The sequence below is a fragment of the Lithobates pipiens genome, unplaced genomic scaffold (genome assembly GCF_037356315.1).
Source record: "Lithobates pipiens isolate NorthernLeopardFrog02 unplaced genomic scaffold, aLitPip1_a1.2 Scaffold_27, whole genome shotgun sequence".
Classification (NCBI taxonomy): Eukaryota; Metazoa; Chordata; class Amphibia; order Anura; family Ranidae; genus Lithobates; species Lithobates pipiens.
The window spans coordinates 90,459,213-90,486,331 of record NW_027507788.1 but is presented as its reverse complement, the minus strand read 5'-3'; the positions used below and the strand labels follow the sequence as shown (position 1 = coordinate 90,486,331).

The following is a 27,119-nucleotide window of genomic DNA, read 5'->3' as shown; positions in this document are numbered from 1 at the left end:
GCTGGGAAACACACAGATCCCAGAGGCAGCGTGTCCATCCTTATTGCGCAGCGCGACTCGCGCATGCGCAGTAGGGAACCGGGAAATGAAGCCGAAAGGCTCCACTTCCTGATTCCCATACCCAAGATGGCAGCGGCAGCACCCGAGAGACGATCGACAGATCGGCTTCGGGTGCCGACATCGCGGGCGAGCTAGGCGGGTAAGTGTCCTTATTTTAAAAGTCAGCAGCTGCAGTATTTGTAGCTGCTGGCTTTTTAAAAAAAAAACGGCGGAACTCCCGGCGGACTCCCGCTTTAAGCAGGATGTGGCTTAGCCCACTTTCTTCTCTACAATTGGTTATTTCCTTACATTCAAGTTCTATATTACCACAGCCCAAACTGGAATAGGCTAGTCTCACCCAGGAGCTTGCAAATCATGCATGCCTCTTAGCCTGATCTGCCATGCTGTGTAAAAGCAGGGGGACTCCATGGCAAAATAGCAGCTTTAGTTAAGTATTCTTGTCATATTTTCTATATCTTTATCTGGATCTCTCTTTGCACATATGGAATAAAGACCCTAAAAGAACTTAAACTATTACGTAACTGTGATACAACATTAATTATTGAATTATGATGCCGCAACAAGTTGTTCAGTCTAAAAATGAATTTGAAAATTTTACGTAAAAATAAAATATTAAAAGGTGACTATTACCTACAACTGTAATACATATTGAGAGCCAGCCTACTTGCTCAGTAATTCAGTTTTCCATCTAGGTACCAGTGTACTGCATCAATTCTCTCCAGTTCCTTTTATCATTAAAAGACTAAAGGGGATTTCCATTTTCTTACCTGTTTGGGATGTAGGAGAAGCACTCCCAAACACAGCCACTATTACAGTGTCTTGAAAAAGTATTCAAACCCCTTGACATTTTCCACATTTTGTCATGTTACAACAAAAAACTTAAATGTATTTTAATGGAATTTTATGTGATAGACCAACACTAAGTGGCACATAATTGTGAAGTGGAAGGAAAAAGATAAATGGTTTTCAACATTTCTAAGTGTGGGGTCCATTTGTATTCAGCCCCCCTGAGTCAATACTTTGTAGAACCACCTTTCACTGCAATTACAACTGCAAGTCTTTTTGGGGATGTCTCTACCAGCTTTACACATCTAGAGAGTAAAATGTTCGCCCATTCTTTTTTGCAAAATAGCTCAAGCTCTGTCAGATTGGATGAAGAGTGTCTGTGGATAGCAATTTTTAAGTCTTGCCCCAGATTCCCAATTGGATTTAGGTCTGGATTGTGACTGGACCATTCTAACACATGAATATGCTTTGATCTAACCCATTCCATTGTAGCCCTGGCTGTATATTTAGGGTCATTGTTCTGCTGGATGGTGACTCTGCGTCCCAATCTCAAGTCTTTTGGAAACGCTAACAGATTTTCTTCTAAGATTTCCCTGTATTCGGCTCGTCCATCTTCGCATCAACTCTGACCAGCGTCCCTGTCCCTGCTGAAGAAAAACATCCCCACGACATGATGCTTCCACCACTATGTTTCACAGTGGGAAAGGTTTGTTCAGGGTTATGTGCAATGTTAGTTTTCCGCCACACATAGCCTTTTGCTTTTAGGCCAAAAAGTTACATTTTGATGTCATCTGACCACAGCACCTTCATCCGCATGTTTGCTGTGTCCCCCACATGGCTTCTCGCAAACTGCAAATGGGACTTCTTATGGCTTTCTTTCAACAATGGCTTTCTTCTTGCCACTCTTCCATAAAGTCCAGATTTGTGGAGTGCACAACTAATAGCTGCCCTGTGGACAGATTCTCCCACCTGAGCTGTGGATTTCTGCATCTCCTCTAGAATTACCATGGGCCTCTTGGCTGCTTCTCTGATTAATGCTCTCCTTGCCTGGCCTACCAGTTTAGGTGGATGGCCATGTCTTGGTAGGTTTGCAGTTGTACCATACTCTCCATTTTCACATGATAAATTGAACAGTGCCTTGTGAGATGTTCAACGTTTGGGATGATTTTTTATAACCTAACCCTGCTTAAAAAACATTGCCATAACTTTATTCCGGACCTGTCTGGTGTGTTCCTTGGCCTTCGTGATGCTGTTTGTTCACTAAGGTTCTCTAACAAACCTATTGTATTTATACTGAGATTAAATCACACAAAGGTGTACTCTATTTACTAATTAGGCAACTTCGGAAGGCAAGAGGGTCCACTAGATTTTAGTTAGGAGCATCAGAGTAAAGGGGGGGGGGGGCTGAATTCAAATATTTATTGGTAAAAAAAAAAATTGAAAACCATTTATAATTTTCCTTCCACTTCACAATTATGTGCCACTTTGATTTGGTCTATCACATAAAATTCCAATAAAATACATTTACGTTTTTGGTTGTAACATGAAAGAATGTGGAAAATGTTAAGGGTTATGAACACTTTTTCAAGGCGCTGTATATACAAGGAGCTTTATATCGGCATGCTGAACAATTACCAGTTTCATCTTTTTTTCAAAATTGCACCTATATTTCTAATTAGGAAAATGTAGCTTGAAAAATACACAGAAATTACCCAGACTGGTACATAAAATCTGCATGGCTAGTCCTGGAATTTTGTGGTTCATAACAACGCCTACAAATGTGTAATGACTGGCCTGTTAAAGACGAGCTCTGGGCAGGCATACAAACACCACTACATCCAAAAGTATACAAATTAAGTCATTGAACATATTTGAAATACAATATAAGTTCTTAAATTTGTATTTATCTTAGCTTTCTTGTTTCTGTACAAGAAACACTCAGACAGATAGAGTTAGTCAAGGCTCTACTGCTTTTCACAGTGATTTCAGCCTATCAAAACATGCACACAGTAGGGTAAAAAACATTGTGATGTTTCCAAAATGTCCAATCAGCAGTCTGGAGGTGGGTTTTTGAGCACTATAATTAGGCACTATCCAGATGAAACATGTCAAGAGGCATGTCTTTAGGCAGGGATTATTAAGGTCACAGACCTTGAATATACCCGATGTCCTCAGTGTGCAGGCTTTCTTGGTAAACTAGGTCTTTGTTCAAGTTGTAATTCTTAACTTCAGTGAAGAAAAGCAGAGCCATTGCCTTTGCTGTACTGTCTAATGGGGGTTCTTAAATCAAAAGCCTGGCTAAAAAGAACTACAAAAGTTATAATATGTAAGTAATAATAGTTTTAGTAATGTTTTTCAGCTCTGTATTAAAGCCCAAGTGTGGCTAAAATAGAAAAAAGAAACATCAGCACATCTGGCATAACTTACAGTGCATCCAGAAAGTATTCACAGTGTTTCCACATTTTGTTATGTATTACAGCCTTATTCCAAAATGGATTCAGTTCCTTATTTTCCTCAAAATTCTACAAACAATACCCCATAACAACAACCTGAAAAATCTTTGCAAATTTATAAAAAAAAAATAATAATAATAATCACATGTACTTAAGAATTCAAAGCCTTTGCCATGACACTCAAAATTTAGCTCAGGTGCCTCCTGTTTCCACTGATCATCCTTGAGCTATTTCTACTTGGAATGGAGTCCACCTGTGGTAAATTTAGTTGATTGGACGTGATTTGGAAAGGCACACACCTGTCTATATTAGACATGTGCATTCATTTTCGTCCGAATGCATTTTCGTCCGAATTTCGGGTATTTCCTTATCGTTTTAACAAACGATAACGAACGCCGAAAATCGAAAGATCCGACATAAACAAATGCTTCATTTTCATTTTCGTTGCGACAACAGTTCGATATAGATAGGAGATTCCACATGATGCTGACAATAGTGATCTGAGTCCATCGAACCTGTGGTCAAATGTGCCTAACCTTAGCTCTATTAGTCCAAGATCATTCTACATAGAGAGAAAAGATTTGACATTTTAGAGACAATAGCAAAAAAGGTTGAATGTGCCTAACCTATTAGTCCAAGATTATTCGACAGAGAGAAAAGATTCAACATGAAGATTCGACAATGTAGTCGCCGTGAACGGACATTTATGGTCAAATGCTCCGCCCATAGGCTATAGAAGAATTCTAATGTTGGTTAACTAGTAATAATAATAAATATAATTACTACTAGTGTCATACAACATTAGAATTATACAATAGCTTGTAGGTCGGAACATTCGACCGGAAATGTATGATTGCGTCATCGTACAGTTTAGCTGCTCCATTGAATCTTCTTAGAACACTTGACAATCACCATAAGCCTTCAATGACAGATTCAACCTTAATTATTTCGGACTAATGCATTTTATAACGAAAAATAAATAAATAAAAACAAATTTTCGGGAGTAACTAAATAAATGTATTTTTTGGACTAAAACTAAATTTCGAAACAAAATATTTCAGTGTGCACATGTCTGGTCTATATAAGGTCCCACGGTTAACAGAGCATGTCAGAGCACAAAACCAAGCCATGAATTGTCTGTAGACCTCTAAAACAGGATTGTTTTGAGGCACTGATTTGGGGAAGGATACAGAAACATTTCTGCAGCAATGAAGGGGACCTCCATCATCCGTAAATGGAAGAAGTTTGGAACCACCAGGACTCTTCCTAGAGCGGGCCGCCAGACCAAACTGAATGATCGGTGGCACAAGGGGCTTAGTCAGGGAGGTGACCAAGAACCTGATGGTCACTCATTCTGACAGAGCTCTAGCATTTCTCTGTGGAGAGAGGAGAACCTTCCAGAAGAACAACTATCTCTGCAGCACTCCACCAATTAGGCCTGTATGGTAGAGTGGCCAGACGGAAACCCAACCTGCAGTTTGCCAAAAGGCACCTGAATGACTCCGACCATGAGAAACAAAATTTTCTGGTCTGAAGAAACAAAGATGGAATAAGGCACCACTCATCACCTGGTCAACACTATACTACAGTATAGCATGGTGGTGGCAGCATCATGCTGTGGGGATGTTTTCAAGTGGCAGGGAGACTAAGTCGGGATTGAGAGGAAGATGAATGCAGCAATGTATAGAGATATCCTTGATGAAAACCTGTTTCAGAGCACTCTGGACCTCAGACTGGAGTGGAGGTTCATCTTCTAACAGGACAACGACACTAAGCACACAGCCAAGATAAATGACTGGCTTTGGGACAACTATGTGAATTTACTTGAGTGGCCCAGCCAGAGCCCAGACTTGAACCCAATTGAATATCTCTGGAGAGATCTGAAAATGTCTGTGCACCAAATCCCCCCCATCCAACCTGATGGAGCTTGAGATTTCCTGCAAAGAAGAATGGGAGAAACTACCCAAACATAGGTGTGCCAAGCTTGTAGCATCATACTCAAAAAGACGTGAGGCTGTAATTGGTCCCAAAGGTGCTTCAACAAAGTATTGAGTAAAGGCCGTGACTACTTATGTGCATGTGATTTTTTTGTTTTTATTTTTAATAAATTAGAAAATATTTCAAACTTCTTTCATGTTGTCATTATGGAGTATTGTTTTTAGAATTCTGAGGAAAATAATGAAGTTAATCTGTTTTGGAATAATGCTGTAATATAACAAAATGCACTGTGAATACTTTCTAGATGCACTGTACAGCTAGTAGGATGTGTCCCTTTTACGATTCCTCTGTTAATGCGGAGTTCTGCTTACAAAATTTTTTTTTATAAAAGTCAGCAGCTACAAATACTGCAGCTGCTGACTTTTAATAATCGGACACTTACCTGTCCAGGGGTCCAGCGAAGCCCCACTCATCTCCCCCTCCTCTCTGCAGTGCCGGCATTGTAACTGTGGGCACCCAGCTGTGGCTTCACAGCCAGGCACCCACTGTGCATGCACGAGCCACACACCATGACTGGCTGGGCAATCATCTGGGTCCTGTGACATGTCTCAGATGATTACAGAGAGGGAGGGGGGAGAGGTGATCTCCTTTCCGGTGTCATGGTGCGTCAGGAGGAAGTGGGAGCTGGGACCCTCTAAAAAGAGGGTTCCAGCTCCCCCCCAAAAAAATGAAATGCCAAATGTCAGGGGGTCACCTCCCTTAAAGTCGTAGTTCCATTTTTGGGTGGAACTCCACTTTAATAGAAATTTTCCTCCATTTGTAACCACCCCAATGCCGCCACAGTAATTTTCTAGCACAGTGATGTCACAGGCTCTCATAAAGAGAGCGTGACTATGCCTGCCATTTCCACTCAGCAACTCTATTCCTAGAAGTAGCACTACTGTTTCTATGAAAGGAACACAATCTACAAATGGAGGATGCGTGGATGATTGTAAGGTCTGCTCCTCCATTCATAGATCCTGTGATGTCCCTTGTGCTGATTTTTCCTTTTTTTTTATTTTAGCTACATTTAGGCTTTAACCACTTGCGTACTGGGCACTTAAACACCCCTCCTGCCCAGACCAATTTTCAGCTTTCAATGTTCTCACACTTTGAATGACAATTACTCAGTCATGCAACACTGTACCCAAATTTATTTTTTTGTCCCTTTTTCCTCACAAATAGAGCTTTCTTTTGGTGGTATTTGATCACCTCTGGGTTTTTTATTTTTTGCGCTATAAATAAAAAAAGACCGAATATTTTGAAAAAAATAATTTTTTTCTTTGTTTCTATGATAAAATTTGGCAAATTATTAATTTTTCTTCATAAATTTTGGCCACATACGGCTACATATCTTTGGTAAAAATAACCAAATTAGTGGATTTAGTTTGGTCTTTGTGAAAGTTAGAGAGTCTACAAGCTGTGGTGCAAATCACACAAAATTGATCACATCTGATGTACTGGTAGCCGATCTAATTTCTTGCGACCCGAACAAGCCAGGAAAGTACAAATACCCCCCTAATGACCCCTATTTTGAAAGTAGACATTCCAAGGTATTTAGTAAGAGGTGTAGTGAGGTTTTTGATGTTGCCATTTTTTCCCACAATTCTTTGCAAAATTAAGATATTTTATTTTATTAAATTTTTTTTCCAAAAAATGGTCATTGTAATAGGTTATTTCTCTCACATGGCATGTGTATACCACAAATAATGCCCCAAAATAAATTCTTCTACTACTCCTGAGTATTACGATACCACATGCGTGGGACTTTTCCACAGCCTGGCCACATAGAGAGGCCCAACATGCAGGGAGCGCCGTCAGGTGTTCTAGGAGCATAAATTATACATCTAACTTGTTGACTACTTATTACACTTTTGAAGGCCCTGGAGCACCAAGACAATGACATGTGACACTGACATGGCACTGATGACAGATGGCACTGATACATGGCACTGATACATGGCACTGATGACACGTGACACTGACAGATGGCACTAATGTGTGGCACTGATGACAGATGTCACTAATACATGGCACTGATGACACGTGACACTTATAACAGATGGCACTGATGACAGATGGCACTGATACGTGGCACTGAAGACAGATGGCATTAATATGTGGAACTGATGACACGTGACACTGATATGGCACTGATGACAGATGGCACTATGTAGCACTGATGACACATGGCACTGATGTGGCACTGATGACAGATGGCACTATGTGGCACTGATGACACATGGCACTGACGTGGCACTGATGACAGGTGGCACTGACAGATGGCACTTATACGTGGCACTGGGGACACATGGCACTGAAGACAGGTGGCACTGGGGACAGATGGCACTGATGACAGATGGTACTGATGACAGGTGGCACTGGGGACAGGTGGCACTGGGGACAGGTGGCACTGGGGGCAGATGGCAGTGGGGACAGATGGGCACTTTATTTTAGTTGTATTTATTAATTATTTTTTTTTACACTAACCGCTGCATCTCTGCAGCGGTTCATCTCTCCCTCCTCACACGCTGTATGTGTGAGGAGGGAGAGCCGGCGATGAGAGATGATCTCATATGTTTACATATGAGATCATCTCATATGTTTACATATGAGATCATCTCTCATTGGGCATGCTGATCACGCTGTAAACGGCTGCTGTGATTGGCTGTTTACAGCGATCTGTGACTGGCTGTGTCCAGAGGACATGGCCAGCACAGAACTTCCCCTCTGCGCGCCCGCAGCGGCGCGCAGAGGGGAAGTTAAAGGGGGGACCTCCCGGCAGATAGTGTCCGCGCTGTAGCCGTTTTTTGGCTATAGCGCGGGCGCGAAGTGGTTAAGGTGTTTGGATTTTTTCATAAATTTTCTTCCAAACAAAAATCAAGCTTGCTGGTGTTAACTTTATACCTTCTAGACATTGCTCCAATCTCAGCTTCACCTCAATACCACAGGTACTGGAAAAATTGTACCTTTCCTTAAGACTCATGTCATGTGGGCCACAAAACTCTACAGCCAATTCTTCAACCGCATTGCTCAGGGGCTTACTTGCTTATTACTTAATCTTGCATTTCCTCTCAAGTTCTCTTCTAAAGAACATTCTTCAAGAGAGGAATGTGTGAAAGGAGTACAAACACAGAGTGATAAATTATTTATTTGCTTCATTCAGTCACAGCTCAGTGCTCAACCCACGTGCTGCACACAGGAGTGTGGCTATTTTCCATTGTGAAATAGCACATAACAAGATTGCTCCCATCAGTAGAGGAAAACAGCCATGAATGGCGCATTGAGGAAACCATTCAGGCAACGGAATGACCTATGTTTGACAGTCTAGCTGTGAAAGAGTCCCCACTGTTCATTTCTGCAGTTGCCTCCTTGTGCTGTCATAAAAGGCGACGGAAAATTGCTGTTGAGGCGTTAATCCTAACACTTAAAGGAGGGGGTTCTACTTCATACTGCACCATGATCTTAAAGCTGAGTTTTAAGCAAACAGCTTAATAATGAATAAAATACATATATGGGAGTTGTTTTACATGCCAAAGAACATATATTTCTGTTCATCTAATTCTAGAATTTAGAAAGCTTTGTCAAAGCACAGCCCCATCTTGCAAGGCAGGAAACTTCTCTGCTGCAGTTAAAACAGAAGTATGGCCAAGGGTTTTTTGGCCATACTTTGTAGGTCAAAGGAGTGCACAGTTTTGCTCTGCATGCCTGCCATTAGCTGATGGGGCAGAGCCACTCCAGACTTTGGAAGGATCCCGACAGCATTGTCGGGATCAACCCAGCTGCCTGATTGACAGGTTGCTCTGCCTCTCAGCAAGCTGCTGAGAGTCTAGGCCAACTGCACACGGCCTCTCCCCTGCCCAAGGCTTCAGTGAGCACTGGAGAAGAGCAGTTAACGGTCACCAAACGTCATTGCTCTCTGCTCCAAGTAGACTGAGGATTGGGCAATCCGAGATCACTTCATCACTCAGCTCTTGATCTTAGAACCAACATGGGACAGCTACAGTGTCACACCATCATCCATAAACCCATTAATGAATAAGCAGTAGATAGATACACCCATCAATCACTCTGCTCTCTCCTCGTATCAGCATGTTCCTTGTTAGCGCTTCCATAAGCACTGCATCACAACTGACTCCTTGTGCTGTTTCTCCAACTCAAGGGCTACTGAACTGTGGCTTGCAAGATGATACCAAGTCCAATTCACATACACACATGGTTTGTGTTAAAATAATGATTACATAATATTGTATACACAGTTGCATTATTTGTGTCTTTTATATCTGCCATATCAAAAAATATACAGTTGAACTACCACATTACAATGTATACATTTTAACAGGAGAATTCCAGGTAAATATGAAAATTAAGCCGTGGATGCAGAAAAATAACATCTGTTTCCCTGTGGATATATTTGTGTTTGGAAGCACAATTTGGAAAACAAATAAAACCCCAGCCAGTTATGAAAAATCACCACTTATTCAGTTATGCATTAATTAAAAAAAAAAGTCTTAAATACATGTTCTAATGCAGTTCTGTTTAATTCATTTAATCCTTTTCACAGCAAGAAGCAGCACTGGGAGACAATCAGGGCTCTATTGCTTTACATCATTCTTTAAATGTAAAAGACAGGTGCACCTTTGTTGAAGAATCATTATTTACAAACCATTCATTTATTATTTTGTGATATTATTTATTATTTTTTTATTATTTTTTGCTTGCCACCAATTTATTTTTTGTCTGTTTAACGTTAATCCAGTTGTAAGTAGTTTATAAGTAGCAGCCAATAGTTTCCTTAATACAACTGTGAAGCACACACTGATAATGGGTTTGCAGGTCTCAGATGTAGTTGGACACCAACCTGATAATTATCAATTTCTAAATAGAAAACCTGCAGTAAATAAGAGAAAAAAGATGCTCACCAGATTTCTTTTTCCAAGGAGAAACTAAAGGAAACAAGAGACATATTAGCTTAAATTCAATGTGTCATACTTTGAAGAAAACCTTTTACGAAGCTTGTTCATTACTGAGCATATTATAATAAATGTATAAGCAGAGGTTACTTTAGATAAAAGGAACATGCCCAAATGACTGGTAGATCCAGAGCTTTAAGCAACTACAGTTATCTCAATTTCTTTTGTGAAATTTGTACTTGACCTTACCCTCTACAAACTTCCAAGCTTCCTTATTTGTTCTTTAATATGCTGGGTAGCATCCTAGACCGATATGAAGGCAAACAAGAAGTAGAAGGCAGGGCCAAGCATGACTTGTACTAATCACTTGACTCAAAGTAACCTCCGATTACCAATTTTTTCACCATATGCTCAAACTTTGAATTTATCTAGGACTGCACCTGGCATATTTTTAAATTTTGCACTTTTTTGACCATTGTATTCAACTGAAACTGGAAGTTTTAAGTAGTAAGTATGCATAATTGCAAATACTGTAAAGTACTGCACAAATGTTTTATATATATATGTAACTGCCTCTCATTTCTCAAATATGTACTAGAATGCCTTTCTTGGTATGTACAGAAGAGAAGTAGGTATCTGCAATAAAGACTAAACAATGTTTTTTTCCCTCGTAAAGAAAACTGGACATTCACTTTTAATAGCTTAATGCCAATGAAATTTCAAAAACCAACAACCCTTTGAGCTAAAGAAATTTTTTTTTGTATTTCCATGCAGTAGAAAAAAAAAAGGGGGGGGGGGAGGACCAATCACCTTTAGGATGTTATAACCAGGGATATTTTTGTAACATAATCTTTCCTGTGTTAACCTGTGTGGTCTGTCTAATGCCACGTACACATGATCAGACTATCCGGTGGACTTAGTCTGGCGGACAAACAGCCGGAAAGTCCGCTGGACTTTCTGAACGAGCAGGCCTGCCCACACACAAACTGACTTTTCCGGCAGACTATGGCGGGAGTCCACCAAACTTTTGAAATGAACGGACTTGCCCACACACACGGAGAAAAGTCAGTTAATTTGGAACGTGGCTCCAGGTAGCCAGGACTAGCGCAGGAGGTCAATGTCGCCACCTTCGGCGGCGAGATTGACATGTTGATGGCCCCGTCACCTGGTATGGACTTAAAGGGGAAGCCCTACGCCAAAAAAACGGTGTGGGGGTCCCCCCAAGGTCCATATAAGACCCTTATCTGAGCACGCAACTCAGCCGGTCAGGAAAGGGGGTGGGGACGAGTGAGTCAACGTGCTTTGAGTCAACTTCCTTCGCTAGTCCCATCTTCCTGGAGACACGTTCAAAATTAATGGACTTTTCTCCGTGTGCGGCAAAGTCCGTTCATTTCAAAAGCCCGGTGGACTAGCATGCAGATGACCGGATTGAGTCCAGCGGACAATTTTTGAGCCAAAATTACTTTCTAAGTCCGCCGGATAGTCTGATCGTGTGTACGTGGCATAAGAACTGATTCAATGGGATTCCTGTCTCTAGATTACCTTTTTGCAACTAAGCCCCCACAACTGTCATCCTCCTGTCTAGTGCAAGTGTCTCGGTTGCTAATATGGAAGTGCTCTCAATAGACAGGGGAAGACAGTTGTTGGTGCTTATCCCCAAAGAAAGGAAAGTCAAACCATTAGTAACATAAGTAAAACTAGTTTTAGAGGTTAATACATGGGTATTGAAAGCAGTCATCTTGTGGCCTCTGCTCTCAGACAGGCTCAGAAAAATAGATTGCATAGAAAGCATCAAAAAGGAAAGGTCTCCATCCCTCACATATAAAACAGTAACATTAGGCAAAAACTTACACATAACAAGATGAAGCTCCACTTGCTTCCAGCAAAGAATCCATGAAGCTAAAATGTCTTACCAGCAAAATGAGGTGGAAGTGGCTGGTAGAAAGCTGTAATGTATGACTGCTTGATTGACACGTTCTTGCATGGGCATAGGCATACAATCACTTTCCTGAACACATACAGGCTTTTTATATGGGCTTCGTCCACCAAAAAGTGGTCTTTCAGTTATAGGTGAAGTGTGGAAGCTTGACACCCATTTTTGCTTTTTCATATCTCTTGGGGACTCCCAAAAAGATCACCCTCTTCTCCCATCCATCCACCATAGTTTTTTTTAATATTTGCAAAACATATGGTGTCATTGGCCCATTAGTAGATTCTACCTGAAGAGAAACCACTCCAAACAGAGCAACAAGGAGGTTCGGCTCACAGTCAAGCTCTGCTGTGGGCATAAACATCTCTAAACACCTAGGTGGGGATCAAATCCTATCCTATCCTAACTTTATTCGTAATTTAAAAACAGCCTGTGAAAAGGCCACCTTTATGTTTTTGGTGGATTATAGTAGATACGTTAACTTTTTTTGTAACAGGAAATGCTTACAGGTAGTCTAAACAGAAATGCCTCAAATAATGTACGCCCGAAATACAGACGGCAAGTACGTCTATTATTTACCATATTCTCTTTTATGTGTTTGGGGTTTCCCAAATCCTTGATGCACACTGCACACTGACTTTGATGTTTGCTTCAAAGCCCAACTACCATCTAAGACACCATCTAGTGTGCCTAAACGGTCAATATCAGCACCCTTTTTGGACAGTGAGATGCCAGGCGGGCAAAGCTGTGTCGGTGCAAAAATGAGGTGTCAGTGCAATGTATGCCCTGGATCATGGAGCTTCCAAAAGAAGAGAATTTTATGAATAATAAAATCATTTTCTGAAATATAGGCTGTAATTTTAGTTTACATATAAGGATATTACAAGATCCCTTTAAACATTACTCTTCTAATACTTTCTTTCTGGATAGAAACTTTACAAACATAGAAATGGTTGGAGGATCTTATGCTGCCTTCAACAGTTAAGTAAATATACCTTTTTCCACTTGATGTTTAATAACATGAAGCAGACAACAAAAAAGTATGATAATATACATATAGTAAGCACATAATCATGATATAGGGAATGGTAGGAATGCAAAGGTGTATGCACCGGAATGAAATGGGATACCAAAAACAACGAGGAAAAAGAGAGAAAATGAGCAACAGTTAACATCTCTTTTAAGAATACACCTTATAGAGAAATTATCATCCACTTCTGACTGGTTTGCAGATTATTATACATCTGTGGCTCTACTTAGTCTGCCATATGGTCATAGCCAATGGTCCATTCATTTATCCTGGACATTCATTAACAATAAATTACATCTCAGATTACCTATTTGATCCAGTCAAAAGCTAACCAGATATTTTGTGTTATTTTGCATCAGTTTGATAAATGGGCAAAGCCTTTCTTGCCTTTATGTCTAGGTCTTGCTAACGCCCATTCCACTGTCCAGTCAACCTTAGTAACAAGAGCATGCTAATGACACACAGGGAGTGGTACTAACGCAGGCTCTTGGCAGCAATGCAGAGATGACGGATGCAGAGCTGATGACTGTGGCCATCTTACGGATCTCCGTTCATCCTCCCAGCCAATACAATCGCTTCTCCTCTTGGCCAGTCGTGCTCCTCCTGCTTCCTGATTGGCCAGGAGGAGAAGCAGGAAGACCATAGCAAATGTTAATTTTCTATTGTCACTCAAGTGAGCCCACCCTTTTTTGGAGCCCAATTAGAGTCTCAGGCTCTAATCATGTGATTAAAAAAAAATCCCCATTAGAATCCATGCGTCTGGCACCCCGCATATAGATTAGGGGGCCAGACACCTGGACTGGGGGGGGAGCGGCACCCCTGTGCCCCGTATGGAGTGGCCACCATCAGCTGCATATGTGTTTCTGGATGGGGGATATGTTGCTGGGTATCCATACTGACAGGGCAGACATACAGTATATGGCTGGGTTGAGGGATATACTGCTGGAGGAGCTATACTGATTGGGCAGACATGTATTGTTATGTGGGGGGAAATATTGTTAGGAAAGCAATACTAATTGGGTGGACATATATTGTTTGGTGGGGTAATATAGTGCTGGGAAAGCAATACTGATTAGGTGGACATGTATTGCTGAGTAGGGGGATTTATTGCTGGGGGAGCCATACTTATTGGGCGGACATATATTGCTGGGTGTGGTAATATATTGCTGGGGGTACCATACTGCCAGTGCCATACTGACAAGGTGGACAAATACTGCTGGGTGAGTTGATAAATTGATAATACATTGCAAAATAAAATGTATATTGTATGCATATAGTATGTACGTCAGCTTTACAGTTACGCCTGTGAACTTGAACATGGCATCATAATGTTGCACGTCAAAGTCTTTTTATATAACCGGTAAAGTACAACATTTATTCTAAATTATAAGCTAGTGAGCAAACAAAGAGAAGCGAGGGCTCAGGAAGCTATAAGACTTGGAGAAGATTTCTAAGCCTTTTTCACTTAGACAAAAAATAAGGCAGATAATTTGACCTGTTCCATGTTTGTACATTAAAGTATTTATTTATTTTTTTGTACACGGGGATGTGAATTCTTTAGAGGATTACATATGTTTTTTAGCTGTAGTTAGGCTCTTACTGTATATTCGCATTGCCTAAAAATGAATCAGTTTAATATCTATAATTTGTATCTGCTTCTGACTACAGTAGGTATTATTATATAGCAGTGACAGCAAACCTTGGCACCCCACATGTTTTTCCCATGACGCTCAACTACACTGTAGAGTGCATGAGCACCATGGAAATGTAGTTCCAAAACCTCTGGGGTGCCAAAGTTCACCATCACTATCATAGACGATCTCCCAATGCACTTCGCACCCAATACACAAATAATAATAATAAATAATAATAATAATAATAAAATTCACTAAGGACCACTGTACAACATTTCCTGTTAACCGTTTTAACCTTTCATTCAATGGGTCATTTTTTACATTTGATACTTTGTCACTTTATTTTTTAATGTTCCTGTGAATACGATTTAAATTCCCTGACCAAGTATAACCTGTCATTTATTTTTATTTTATACTTTTTTTTTGTTTAAACGTTCATTTAAAAGATTACAATTTTTAATTTCCATGTATAAAATTTAATTTCGAGTTCCGATCCACATCAAATAGGAACGTATGTAGAGATCTGTAAGGATCTCTTGTAGAAATCATAAAACACATCAAGAAGTCAATGATATTTTCTCTTTAAACAAAACACCAAATTGCAACATCCCAAACATGGGAAAGAGACCAAGCACAGCTGAACAGACTCCAAGCGGAACATGCTTACATCCTGTTTAATTAGCACAATGACAAGACAGTAAGAGTTGATGGCAGAAATCCCCTGGAGGCTGGCCTGGAACATAGTATTCTGCAGAGAATACTGCTATGTCCTGGAGAGCAGGCATGACACACAGAGGGCCTACACGTTATCTTCCCAACACTGAAACACTGTGGGATTTGTTTTCACTATTACACAACCATCTGTGGCTCTTCTTTTCTGTACAGTTAATAACAATCTATAATGTCTATATCGGATACCCTGAGAGATATAACAAAAAAAATAAAATAAACGGTTTCCTGCTCATGCAAGGCATATAGTTGAATTCCAGGATAAGCAAATATCGTTTACATGCAAGAGGCCTGAGTATTCTTACTTGAATCGAGGTGTGTGTTTTATGCAATTCTTCCAGATCTTTGCAGTATGAAACTTTACTTCTGTGCAAGGAGTTTCCTGTAACAAAGACCGGTCACTGCTGCTCTCTCTCCTTGTGCAGAGTGACTGGTCTTGTCTCCGCCCCCTCCTGTAGTTTTCTACAGGCAGCCTGTAGTAGGTGGGGCCTGCTGGGTCCCTCCCACATCTCTGCTCTCTGCACAGGCTATATACAGCACAGTGATGATGTCAATACTACTTATACAAAGTAAAATCAGTTATTTTGCAAAGGCATTTAGTGCACACAAAGTAGATTTATATCCTTTGTAGCCATTAAGGAAAATATTTAAGTGAAAGTTTTTGTGCCAGGAGTTTGTCCCCCTCTCTAGGTGCATATAGGTATCAAGGTATCATCCATTGGCTACAAGACTAAGGACTCTCTCCCTCTACCCACTTGTGACAGCACTGGGTACCCAAGTGTAAAAGCACCAGAACCATAACATGGGAAGGTAGTGAGTCACATGCTCCTCATATTCATAAGTACTAGGTATTCCCTTCTGGGGGTACTGTATGTGCAGGTAAGGGGAACCGTTAAGTGAACTTGTTGTTTTGACCTTCATGGGCACAGCACAGAACAATTTTAAAGTAAAACAAAAATTGGCCCAATTTAGAACTCATTTTTAAAATAAGGTGCACATGGAAGAGTTTACCAGTGAAAACCATTTATGTTAAAAACTGAAGTTTTGGTTGCACAACATTTGCAAATTCATGTGGAAGCTGCACTACCTTGTCAAAGCCCTCTGCATAGTACACTTTTAAAGCGGTAATAAAACAATTTTCTGCAACTTTTACTTAAGGGCACTTTCACACTGCCAACGCCTGGGCATCGGTGGTATAGTGATGTTTTTTTTAGCAGCACTTTACCATTGTTCTAGCAGGGCTATTCAGCCGTTAGTGCTTTTAACCCCCGATAGCGGTCAAAAAAGGTTAAAACCGGCTGCATCGCTTCGGGGGCGCTTTAGGAGCCGAATATTCAGCACTCCTATAGCGCTGCAAAGAAGCTGCTTACAGGACTTTTTGTGATGCCCTGCCAGCACAGCGCCTCAGCGTGAAAGCACTCGGGCTTTCACATTGGAATTGCAGCTGAGGCTTTTTTCAGGCGCTTGTAAAGCGCTATTTTTAGCACTTAAGCGCCTGAAACATGCCTCCAGTGTGAAAGGAGCCTTTTAGGTAAGCTTATAATAAAGCTTACCTGTAGGTAAAATGAATATATTCTAAACGTGTACCGTTCACTACTTTTGCAGCCGATGATGTCACCAATGAATGCGCACTGCGCTCTGAAGGGAAGGCATGCCGTCCATGCGAAGCCCTGTGCCGCAGCTCCCGTGCGCATGCACGGAAGTGATGTCATTGTGGCTGTGCCATTGAAATGGCTGGAGTTCCTGAACATGGGAGGTAGACTGGGTGAAGATAGAAGCCCTGTCAGCAATGACAGCGCACCGCTGGAGGGCTTTGATTTAAGGGAAGTATTTCATAATGTGCTAGTATGTGATGCATACTAACACATTATGACATCACCTTGCAGGGTAGCCTGGAATGTATTTATTTTTACCTCTATTTACAACCGCTTTAAGAAGTATGTATAGAAATGGATAAATTAAGGGCACATATGCCTATAGGCAGTCCATTCTTCCTTAAAGGTGCAGCTACATATCAGAAGCCCAGCAGAACACCTTTGTGTTTAAAGAAAACTGTTAAACAGTGTAAAGCCCATGCACACTGGGTGTTTAGCCCCAGTGCATGGGGCTCTGGTGTTTAGCTGCAGGCAGAGAGCACAGGTGTCCAGCCCCACTTCTGGTAACCTGTGAAACTCTATGAGAGGCTGACAGCTGCTGTGGCTGGACAAGGCCAAACGGTGCACCTATTGATTCTTACATTTAGGGCAGTATGCACCCATGGATGAATGCTTGAAAAGTTGACTTTGTGCATTCCGTGCTTTGTCCTTGGGGGCATACTGCCTTAAACGGTCATAAATCTAGGTACACTGTCCAGTACTGTATAGCTGCCAGTCTTTCACAGAGTTTCACAGGCTGCCAGCAGCAGAGCTTTATGGGGCACTTGTGCTCTCCCACCCAGCAAAATGCTACAGCCCCATGCATGGGGGGTTAAAGCCTACTATGCATATGGCCTTCATTGTTTGGCTTTTTTTGCTAGATAGCTAGTAGGTGTACACGGAAACCTGTTATTATAGTTGCCACCCTTTGGTTCTTAAACTACATTTAGGGAGAAATTGGCAATGGGTGTCTGCACGCCACTGCAAAGTTAGCATCATAAGGAAACCATACATTGATCCACCATTATCTCCCCGTGCCTCAGCGACCAATCGCAAGCCTGTGCATTGTCACATGGGGGCAGGGAGATGTTTGTAGAGCCCTTAGCAGGTTTACATTTTAAGAAAGCTCTCCAGCAGGTAAACTCAGCAGCAACGAAGTACATGAAACCCATGTACCTTATGGTGCCTAAAATTGGACAGATTAATCTATTCTATCTCAATAATATTTTGTATAAGATATAAAAACCTTGATAGCTTATGAATGTAGTAAAACAAAAGTATAACACATAGGTGTAATTGGTTTAATGTGCCTGGGACTTGAACAAAAGTAAACTGATCTAGTTACATTAATCTCAGTTATTTACTTGGATTAAACATTCCTAAAATTATCGTTCAAAATAGGTTTCCCTAAAGACAAATTAAATTTACAATAAACAGTTTCTCCAATTTCCATTTAGAGGCAGCATAAACTAACTGCATAATTATAATAAAATAACGTAATTATTTTTCAACTGTTTCTCATCATTTCCACTGTAAATACAGTACAAGGTGAAATCAAGCTTGCAATACAATGGCTGCAATTAAAGGGAAGTAAAAAAAAATGTTAAACTAGAACGGGGAAGGGTTAAACCCTCTGACATGTTTTCACCCCTTTTAGAACAATAGGTGGGAGGCACTTGTAGGCCGGTGCAGTCTACTTTTTCCCCTGCAGGTGGCGCTCATCCGCAGCAGCCTTGGTACCTAGCCTGGCTAATTAGTAGGTTGATGCACTAATTCCTGTCCTAAATAGGAGTTTGGGTTACTGTCGCTCTCCTGTCAATAGGTGACACTGTTGCTTTTGGCATTAGAATGATGGATTATCATAAATTCAGGTAATGGGTAACTAGGTTGTCTCAGCCAATCAACAGGAGTTTCTTTGCTGTGTATGCTGGGATAGGCTATTTATTTGGGAGGAGGTGATCAGGGTTCTTCCCACCCGAGGCTAAGGTCTTGGTGGGTGTGTGTTGAGAAGCTCCTGGTTGCTAGGCCTGAAGCCTGAGACCTATCCAGGAGGCATACTGGCTGCTAGGTCCACTTAAGGCCTATCCAGCAGTTCAGGGTTCCGCAAAGGAGGAGCAGCCAAGGTTAAGCCCAGAGCCTGGGGCAGAACCGCATGTGTTAGAGGCTCAGCCTAAGGGGAGCCTGATCATGTTGGAGGTAAACAAGAAGCAGTTGCCACAAAGTGACGACCACTCCTCTTACCAGAGGCAAGTTTTGAAGGGATGGAGTTCTGAAGGAGTGCCAGAGCAGATGCTTTACTAGCCAGGGACAGTGAAGTAGTGGGAAAGCTTCAGTGGAAACTCATCCAGGAAGGCAGCGAGTACCTGTGAGTAAAGCTTGAAGATAAAGTACAGCGGTTAGCTGTGGGTGAAGCTTGTGAATCCAGCAGATAGCTGAGAGTCCAAAAAGTCTAGTAAAGGCTGGCAAGCTTAGCTAAACTGGAAGATCTACAGTAGTATACCGTGAGAGAAGTTGTTGCCATAGGAGACAGCAGTTGCTACAAGATACAGATTCTGTATTGCTGTCTGCCTAGTTTTATTTTTGTCTGCAGAGTTTGTTTTAATTGCTATTGAATTTGTCTAAGGGTGTCCTGTGTGCTAAACCCTCTCTCCCCACCGTTCCTGTTAAGAGAAATAAAACTCTTTGTTCATTTGTACAAAAAGTGACTGGCGTCCAATCTTTCTCCCTTGCACTACACCCACTATCAAAAAGAAGAAAGGCGCCTCTAAGTGCAGAATTAAAATCATTTAATTTCCCCAAAAGGATTAAAAAGACTTAGAGGATCTGAAGAGATAAAAAGCCTGTCATCATTATTAATGTAAGTGGTCCGGCAACCTAATCTTTTAAAGTTTAGGTTGACATAGGAACCAATTAGACGTTCCCAAACGTGTCCCTTCTTGATGACTACATCCGGCTTGCGGTCCACGCTGGTTGTCGTCCCTTGCCGCTGATGTCACTTCTGGGATCTACGCTCATCGCTGATTCGGACAAGTGTGTTTGTTCACTGGCATATTGTAACTTCCAGGGCTCATGACATCTCCCTGCTGGTGACCTTGGGACTCTACAGTGTAGCACTGAAGAGCCCTGAGAACTTTATATACGCTTGGGACCTACCTACTTTGCCAAACCACGTGCATTAATAATGATGACATGCTTTTTATCTCTTCAGATCCTGTAAGTCTTTTTAATCCTTTTGGGGATATTAAATGATTTTAATTCTGCACTTAGAGGCGCCTTTCTTCTTTTTGTTTTTGTTTCTATTAGATACTGCTTCTCTTAAAGTGCTGTCTTAAGTGTGGAAGATCCATCATTATCATCACTTTTTCTAAAATAGACTCTGTCTGCTTGGTCTTGATTGTCAGAGCGCGCTTATATACTGTACCTGCACTAAACCCAATGTGCCTAGTAACCTGCACCCTGAGGAGAAATGTCAGTTCTCCCTGGCTCTGGGGGTCACCATCAGGCCCTTGGAATTCGGGGAGACCACTACACTTGTATAAGAGTCACAGTGTTTCATGGGCTTACAAATGCCCGCTTTAGCGGAGCTAAAAAAAAATTTTTTTTTTAAAGCATATATTCAACAATTCTTATTTGTTGGAGTGTGCATCTCTAAAGGAATACATACTCACTTATTTATACCCATTATACAGTTCAATGACACACTCATATCAAAAGGTCAGATTAAAAAGGTTGTAAACCTCCGGGAAAAAAAAACCCTGCAAGACAAAGGCATAATGAGCTAGTATGCAATGCAATACGCAATGCTCATTATGAAATACTTACCTAACAATGATGCCCTGCCACCCGCACTCCACTCCTACGGCCGACATCTTTCACTGGCGTTACTTCCGGGCTTGTGGGCTTTGGCGCTGTGATTGGCCGGAGCCAGCCGCGGTGGCCACAGGTTACGGTATGGCCATTGAAAAAGTGCCGTTTCTTCAGTGCGTATGCGCCGATGACGTCGGAGGCAGTGCATACAGTGAATATCTTCTAAACAGTGCAAGTTTAGGAGATATTTACAGTACCCAGAGGTAAGCCTCATTATAGGCTTACCTGTAGGTACAAGTGGTGTAACACAGTTTAAAACCACTTTAAGGTAGCTAGGGTTCAACATATGTATGCAATATTAAGTTTTAGATTAGTAACTGATGAATTGCGAGCCTATGTCATTCAATTATATAACAGGAATCATACGCACACTGTCCTGCTGTATTAGTAGTAGTTTGTGTGTATTTTCAATTGCTCTTTTGCTTACAGCGGATGAACTTTCCTACCAGTTATTGGAGGAGTACATTACATTGATGGAAACTGAGGCTAATAAATGCCATTGTAAAGGTTTAAAACAGACCTGATCTCATCAGACTCCAGAAAAGTCCTATGATCAAGTAGATCCAAAGAGTCCTACAAACCAATCAAAGGTGAAGCCCCAAAGAATCAATGATGGAAGTAAAAGGCCATTTGAAAGACATATTAAAAGGCGGGCTTCTGCTTTTTTAAATAAGTAATAATTGTTCCAGATATTGACACGCTTAAAATCGGTATGGTCTGTAGTTTTAGAGCTGAGCTTTGGGCACAAAAACGTTCATGTAAATATATTTCTCAATGGCCATGAAGGAATTAATTTCACCAAATGCCTTTGCAAATTCAGATACTGTCATATAAAAGCAACAATGACATCATCACTATGCTATACACAAGGACCCAGCAGTCCCAGACCCCACATGCTGCCTGCAGAAAACTACAGGAGGGGGCGGAGACAAGACCACTCACGCTGCACAAGGAGAGAGAGCAGAGTGACCGGTCATTATTACAGGAAGCTTCTGTAGAGAGGCAACATTTCAGGATGGATTACTGCACTGATCTGGAAGAAATACACAAAGCACACCAAGATTCTGGTATTTATAGATTATTTTGAGGATGGGAGCTCAGATTTTTTTTTTTTTTAGGTTTTAATGCACTCTAGGTGGTACCCATGATGAATGTAGACATATTGATAATACCTATTCCATATTAACAGTTGTCAAACTGCCACTGATATTTTTTGACAAATGAATAGAAGTATCATACTTTTGTATAAAAGTATATATATCAGCAGTGTGTAGGACATTTTTTAATTTATTATTGGAAGCATGCCCACACTAAAGACCAATTAATGAGTCTGCATCCAGTGTATACCTGTAATTATGTATTTAACCCTTTGATCGGCCCTGATGTTAACCCCTTTCCCTGCTAGTGTCATTAGTACATATTTTTAGCACTGATCACTGAACTGGTATCACTGGTTCCCCAAAAAAGTGTCAGAAGTGTTGCTTAGTGTCTGATTTGTCTGTCACAATGTTGAAGTCCTCCTGCTATTAATCGCTGATCGCCACCATTACTAGTAAAAAAATAAAAATGAATAAAAGTTCCATAAAAATGTCCCATAGCTGTAAACGCTATAAATTTTGTGCAAACCAATCAATAAATATACGCTTATTATTTTTTACAAAAAATATGTAGCAGATTACATATTGGCCTGAATTGATGGAGAAATTCGATTTAAAAATTTTTTTTTATCGGATGTGTTTTATATCAGAAAGTAAAAAATATAGTTTTTTTCTAAATTGTCTTTTGTGTTTATAGCGCAAAAAATTAAAACTGCAGAGGTGATCAAATGCCACAAAAAGAAAGCTCTATTTGTGGGAAAAAAAGAACATTCATTTTATTTAGGTACAGCGCCGTACGACCACGCAATTGTCTGTAAAAATAACGTAGTGCTGTATCGCAAAAAATGGCCTGGTCATGAAGGGGGGTAAACCTATCAGTGCTGAAATGGTTAAACTAACCTATCATACCTGAGGGGCCGTCAGAGAAGTTTACAATTACTCTAGTAGTCACTTCTACTACAGTGATTGCAACTACCTTCTGGGCCCTGTCCCGAGTAGATACCCTTCCACATCAGAGAACGCTGTGCATGTAATAAAACAAATTACAAAGCGATTTTTGGATAGTGGCCCTGCCAAGCAAATGATCCCTGTGGTCATAAAGAAGGCTGATTATATATATGTATTGCTGTATTTGCCCCTTCCAGATTTCTGTTTTGCACATTTGTCACACCTAAATGATTCAGATCATCAAAACACATTTTAATATTACACAAAGATAACCTGAGTAAATACAAAATGCAGTTTTTAAATGACTTAATTTATTAAGGGGAAAAAGCTGCCTAACCCTTTATGTGAAAAAGTAATTGTTAAATCATATGAACTGTGATTAACCCCTTTTTTTGGAAGGCTGAGTTAAATTTCACTTGCCACACCCAGGCCTGATTACTGCCAGACCTGTTGAATCAAGAAATCTTAAATAGAAGCCGTCTAAAAAAGGTGAAACATACTGACAAGATCTTAAAAAGCAGCACACCATGTTCTAAAGAAATTCAAGAACAGAGAAGAAACAAAGTATTTGACATGTATCAGTCTGGAAAGGGATACAGAGACATTTTTAAGGCAAACTATGGTGAGAAGTTTATCCACAAATGGAGAAAACTTGGAACAGTGGTGAACCTTCCCAGGAGTGGCCAGCCTACCAAAATTACTCCAAGAGCACAAGGACTCATCCAGGAGGTCATAAAAGAACATCTAAAGAACTGCTGGCCTTAATTGCCTCAGTTAAGGCCAGTGTTTATGATTCAATAATAGGAAAGCGACTGGGCAAAAATGGCATCCATGGGAGAGTTCCAAGAGGAAAGCCACTGCTGACCATGAAGGACACAAAGGCTCATCTCACATTTGCTAAAAAACATCCTGATTATCTCCAAGACTTTTGAGCAAATATTCTATGGACTGAAGAGACAAAAGTTGAACTTTTTGGAAGGTGTGTGTCCTGTTACATCTGGCGTAAAAGTAACACAGCATTTCATAAAACGAACATCATACCAACAGTCAAACATAATGGTTGTAGCGTGATGGTCTGGGGCTGCTTTGCAGCTTAAAGTGGGGGTCCCGCAAATTTTTTTTTAAAGTCAGCAGCTACAAATACTGCAGCTGCTGACTTTTAAAATAACGACACTCGCCTGTCCCAGGGTCCAGTGATGTTGGCACTCGAGGCCGAACCGTCCCTCGGTCCTCAGATGCTGCTGTGGCCATCTTCGGTAAAGGTATCAGGAAATGAAGCCTTGCGGCTTCACTTCCTGGTTCCCTACTGCGCATGCACGAGTCACACAGCGCAATCTGAATAGTCCCTACTGTCTCTGGGACCCATGTGTGTCCCAGCAGGTTACAATTTTGTGTTAACCTCTGCTTTAAGGTCCTGGAAGACTTGCCATAAGTGATGGAACAATGAATTCTGCGCTGAAGGAGAATGTCCGGCCATCAGTTTGTGACCTCAAGCTCAAGTGCACTTGAGTTATGCAGCAGGACAATGCTCCGAAAACACACCAGCATGTCCACCACTTAAAGGCTCAAAAAAAAAATTAAGATTTTTGGAGTGGCCTAGTCAAAATCCAGGCTAAAATCCGATCGAGGAGCTGTGGTATAACCTTAAACAGGCTGTTCATGCTCGAAAACCCTCCAATGTGGCTGAATTAAATCAATTCTGCAAAGAAGAGTGGGCCAAAACTCCTCCACAGCAATGTGGAAGACTTATTGCCGATTAACGCAAATGCCTGATTGCATTTGTTGCCACCAAGGGTGGCACAACCAGTTATTAGGTTTGGGAGGCAATTTACTTTTTCACATAGGACCAATCAGGTTTGGACAGCTTTATCTCTTAATAAATGAAATAATCATTTAAAAACTGCCATCCTATAAATAATGATGTGTGCTGGTGTCTTATAATGCCATGCCTCCATCCCCTATTTGCATATACAAAGTATTAGAAACATTTTTCATGAAACTTTGAATGAGGTACAACATTTGCATAAAAAGATTTATCAAGCAATAGATGAAAATCTTTTACACGAATAAGAAAATGTAAAAACAAGCTGATTTGTGAACACCACCGTGTATCAGCATACAATCAACATAATATTCACATAATGATACATATACAAGTACCACTCTTCCAAGTTTTTAACAAAACATAATATTGGGTAAATCGTGAAGCATTTTGCGACAATAATCCCACTTTTTCAGGAGCAGATGCCGATTGTATAATAAATCATCTTATAAAACAATCTAAGATGACACCTCAAAATGGAAAAGGTGTCTGCCTCGGGAGTTGGGGGGGGAAGACATCGCACTCCAATGGGAAAACCGAGGAGTAGCAGCAAGTACTAGCATGTGTGAGTTAGCGATCTGCAAACCGCATTTTGCATTTACTAGGGCTATCTTTGTGTAATATTAAAATTAGTTTGATGATCTGAATCATTTAAGTGTGACAAATATGCAAACAAAAAAAAAAAAAAATCTGGAGGTAGCAAATACTTTCTCACAGCACTGTGTAAAAGAATTATAATAAAGTATTAAATTTTAAGTTTCTTATGAAACTGTGGTGGGTTTCTTTGAAAACACTTAAAAACAGCCAATTACGTATACAAAAAAGTGTAGGTAATGCAGCAAAACATGCAGTTTGAAAGCCACTATGATAGAAAGACATTCATGCAGAGCATTTGTTTGATCTGCCCGGTCATAAGCCATACAGAGCAGCGCTTACCCATTTCCTCCAATTCTGATGTCATGGATTTGGAACGTAATGATATTGCAGGTGGAGTAACTCGCTTTGTTTGCTGGGGCACTAGAATAAAGAAAAAAAATATCCTCTTTATTAAGATGTCATATCTGTTCGTTTTAAACCACTGCTGGTATCAGAGATTTATCTGTATAATAAAACCAACATTTTGATCATTCAAATAATGACTATCACAATGAATTTAAAGCAAACCACACAATCCAATAATAATAATAAACTTTATTTTATATAGTGCCTTAAAAAGGTTAGCTTCTCAAAGCACTTTACAAGGAAAACACAAGAAATACACAGGGTGAAACAAAAGAAAAAAGGGAAAATTACACAAAATCTTGCCTAAAGAAAAACGTTTTAGATTTGATTTGAAGGCGTTTAGAGAAGATGACTCTCTGATGTTCTTTGGAAGTGAATTCCAGAGTTTTGGGGCATAACAGGAGAAGGCTCTGTCTCCCATTGAGTGTGGGCGAGTAGGGGACACACAGATGACCAGAATTTGAGTAGCAGAGGCTACGAGCGGGAGAGTAAGTTGATAAGGGTTCAAAAAGATAATGGGGTGCCAAGCTATGATGAGCCATATAGGTGAGCAAGAGGATCTTAAAGTCCCTGTGAAACCTGACAGGTAGCAAGGATTCCAGGATAGGGGTAATATGATCATTTGTACCAGACCTAGTCAGGATTCTTTATTTTTACTTTTGTACATATTGTAGTAGATTAATAATGGATTTAGTTACACTAGTGAGCAGAGAACTGCAAAAGTCTAGTCTGGAGAACACAAATGTATGGTTCAGTTTTTCAGCTACAGTGTATAATAGCATAGGGCGCAGCCAAGCAATGTTTCTCAAAACGATGTTCTGACAAAATGTTATACATGTGGATCAAAGGTTAAATTAGCATCAAATATCACCTCTATATTTTTACATTTAGACCGAAGCTCAAGTACAGTGCCATCTATAGATAAGCTATTAGGACTGGCCTTACATAATTGATGGGGGGTGCCAATAAGCATGACATCAGTCTTGTCATAGTTCAATTGAAGGAAATAATGGGCCATCCAAGTTTTTATATCCTGAATACAGTTAGATAGGAGGGAAGCAGACAAACATCGAATCAGGTTTAGTGTGAATGTATATCTGAGTGTTGTCAGCACAGAAGTGATAATTGAACCCATATGATCTAAGCACTTGGCCAAGTATAAAAATGTAAATGCTAAAAAGTAAGGGACCCATAAAGTTTGTCCCTCTAGCAGTAAGTGTAGAATTCTGTGTCTCCA

At 40.6% G+C, this 27,119-nt stretch overlaps 1 protein-coding gene across 2 annotated transcripts in view; it reads right to left on the bottom strand.

Moving 5' to 3' along the window:
- Nucleotides 1–27,119, bottom strand: part of SHANK1 (SH3 and multiple ankyrin repeat domains 1) — a 933,614-nt gene that overhangs the window by 23,500 nt on the left and 882,995 nt on the right. For both annotated transcript variants that reach the window (XM_077457204.1, XM_077457205.1), the window contains exons 18-19: nt 25,817–25,897; nt 10,199–10,222 (exon numbers count right to left, since the gene is read on the bottom strand). In XM_077457204.1, coding sequence (XP_077313330.1) covers nt 10,199–10,222; nt 25,817–25,897 — 105 coding nt within the window. The remainder of the gene's footprint in view (nt 1–10,198; nt 10,223–25,816; nt 25,898–27,119) is intronic.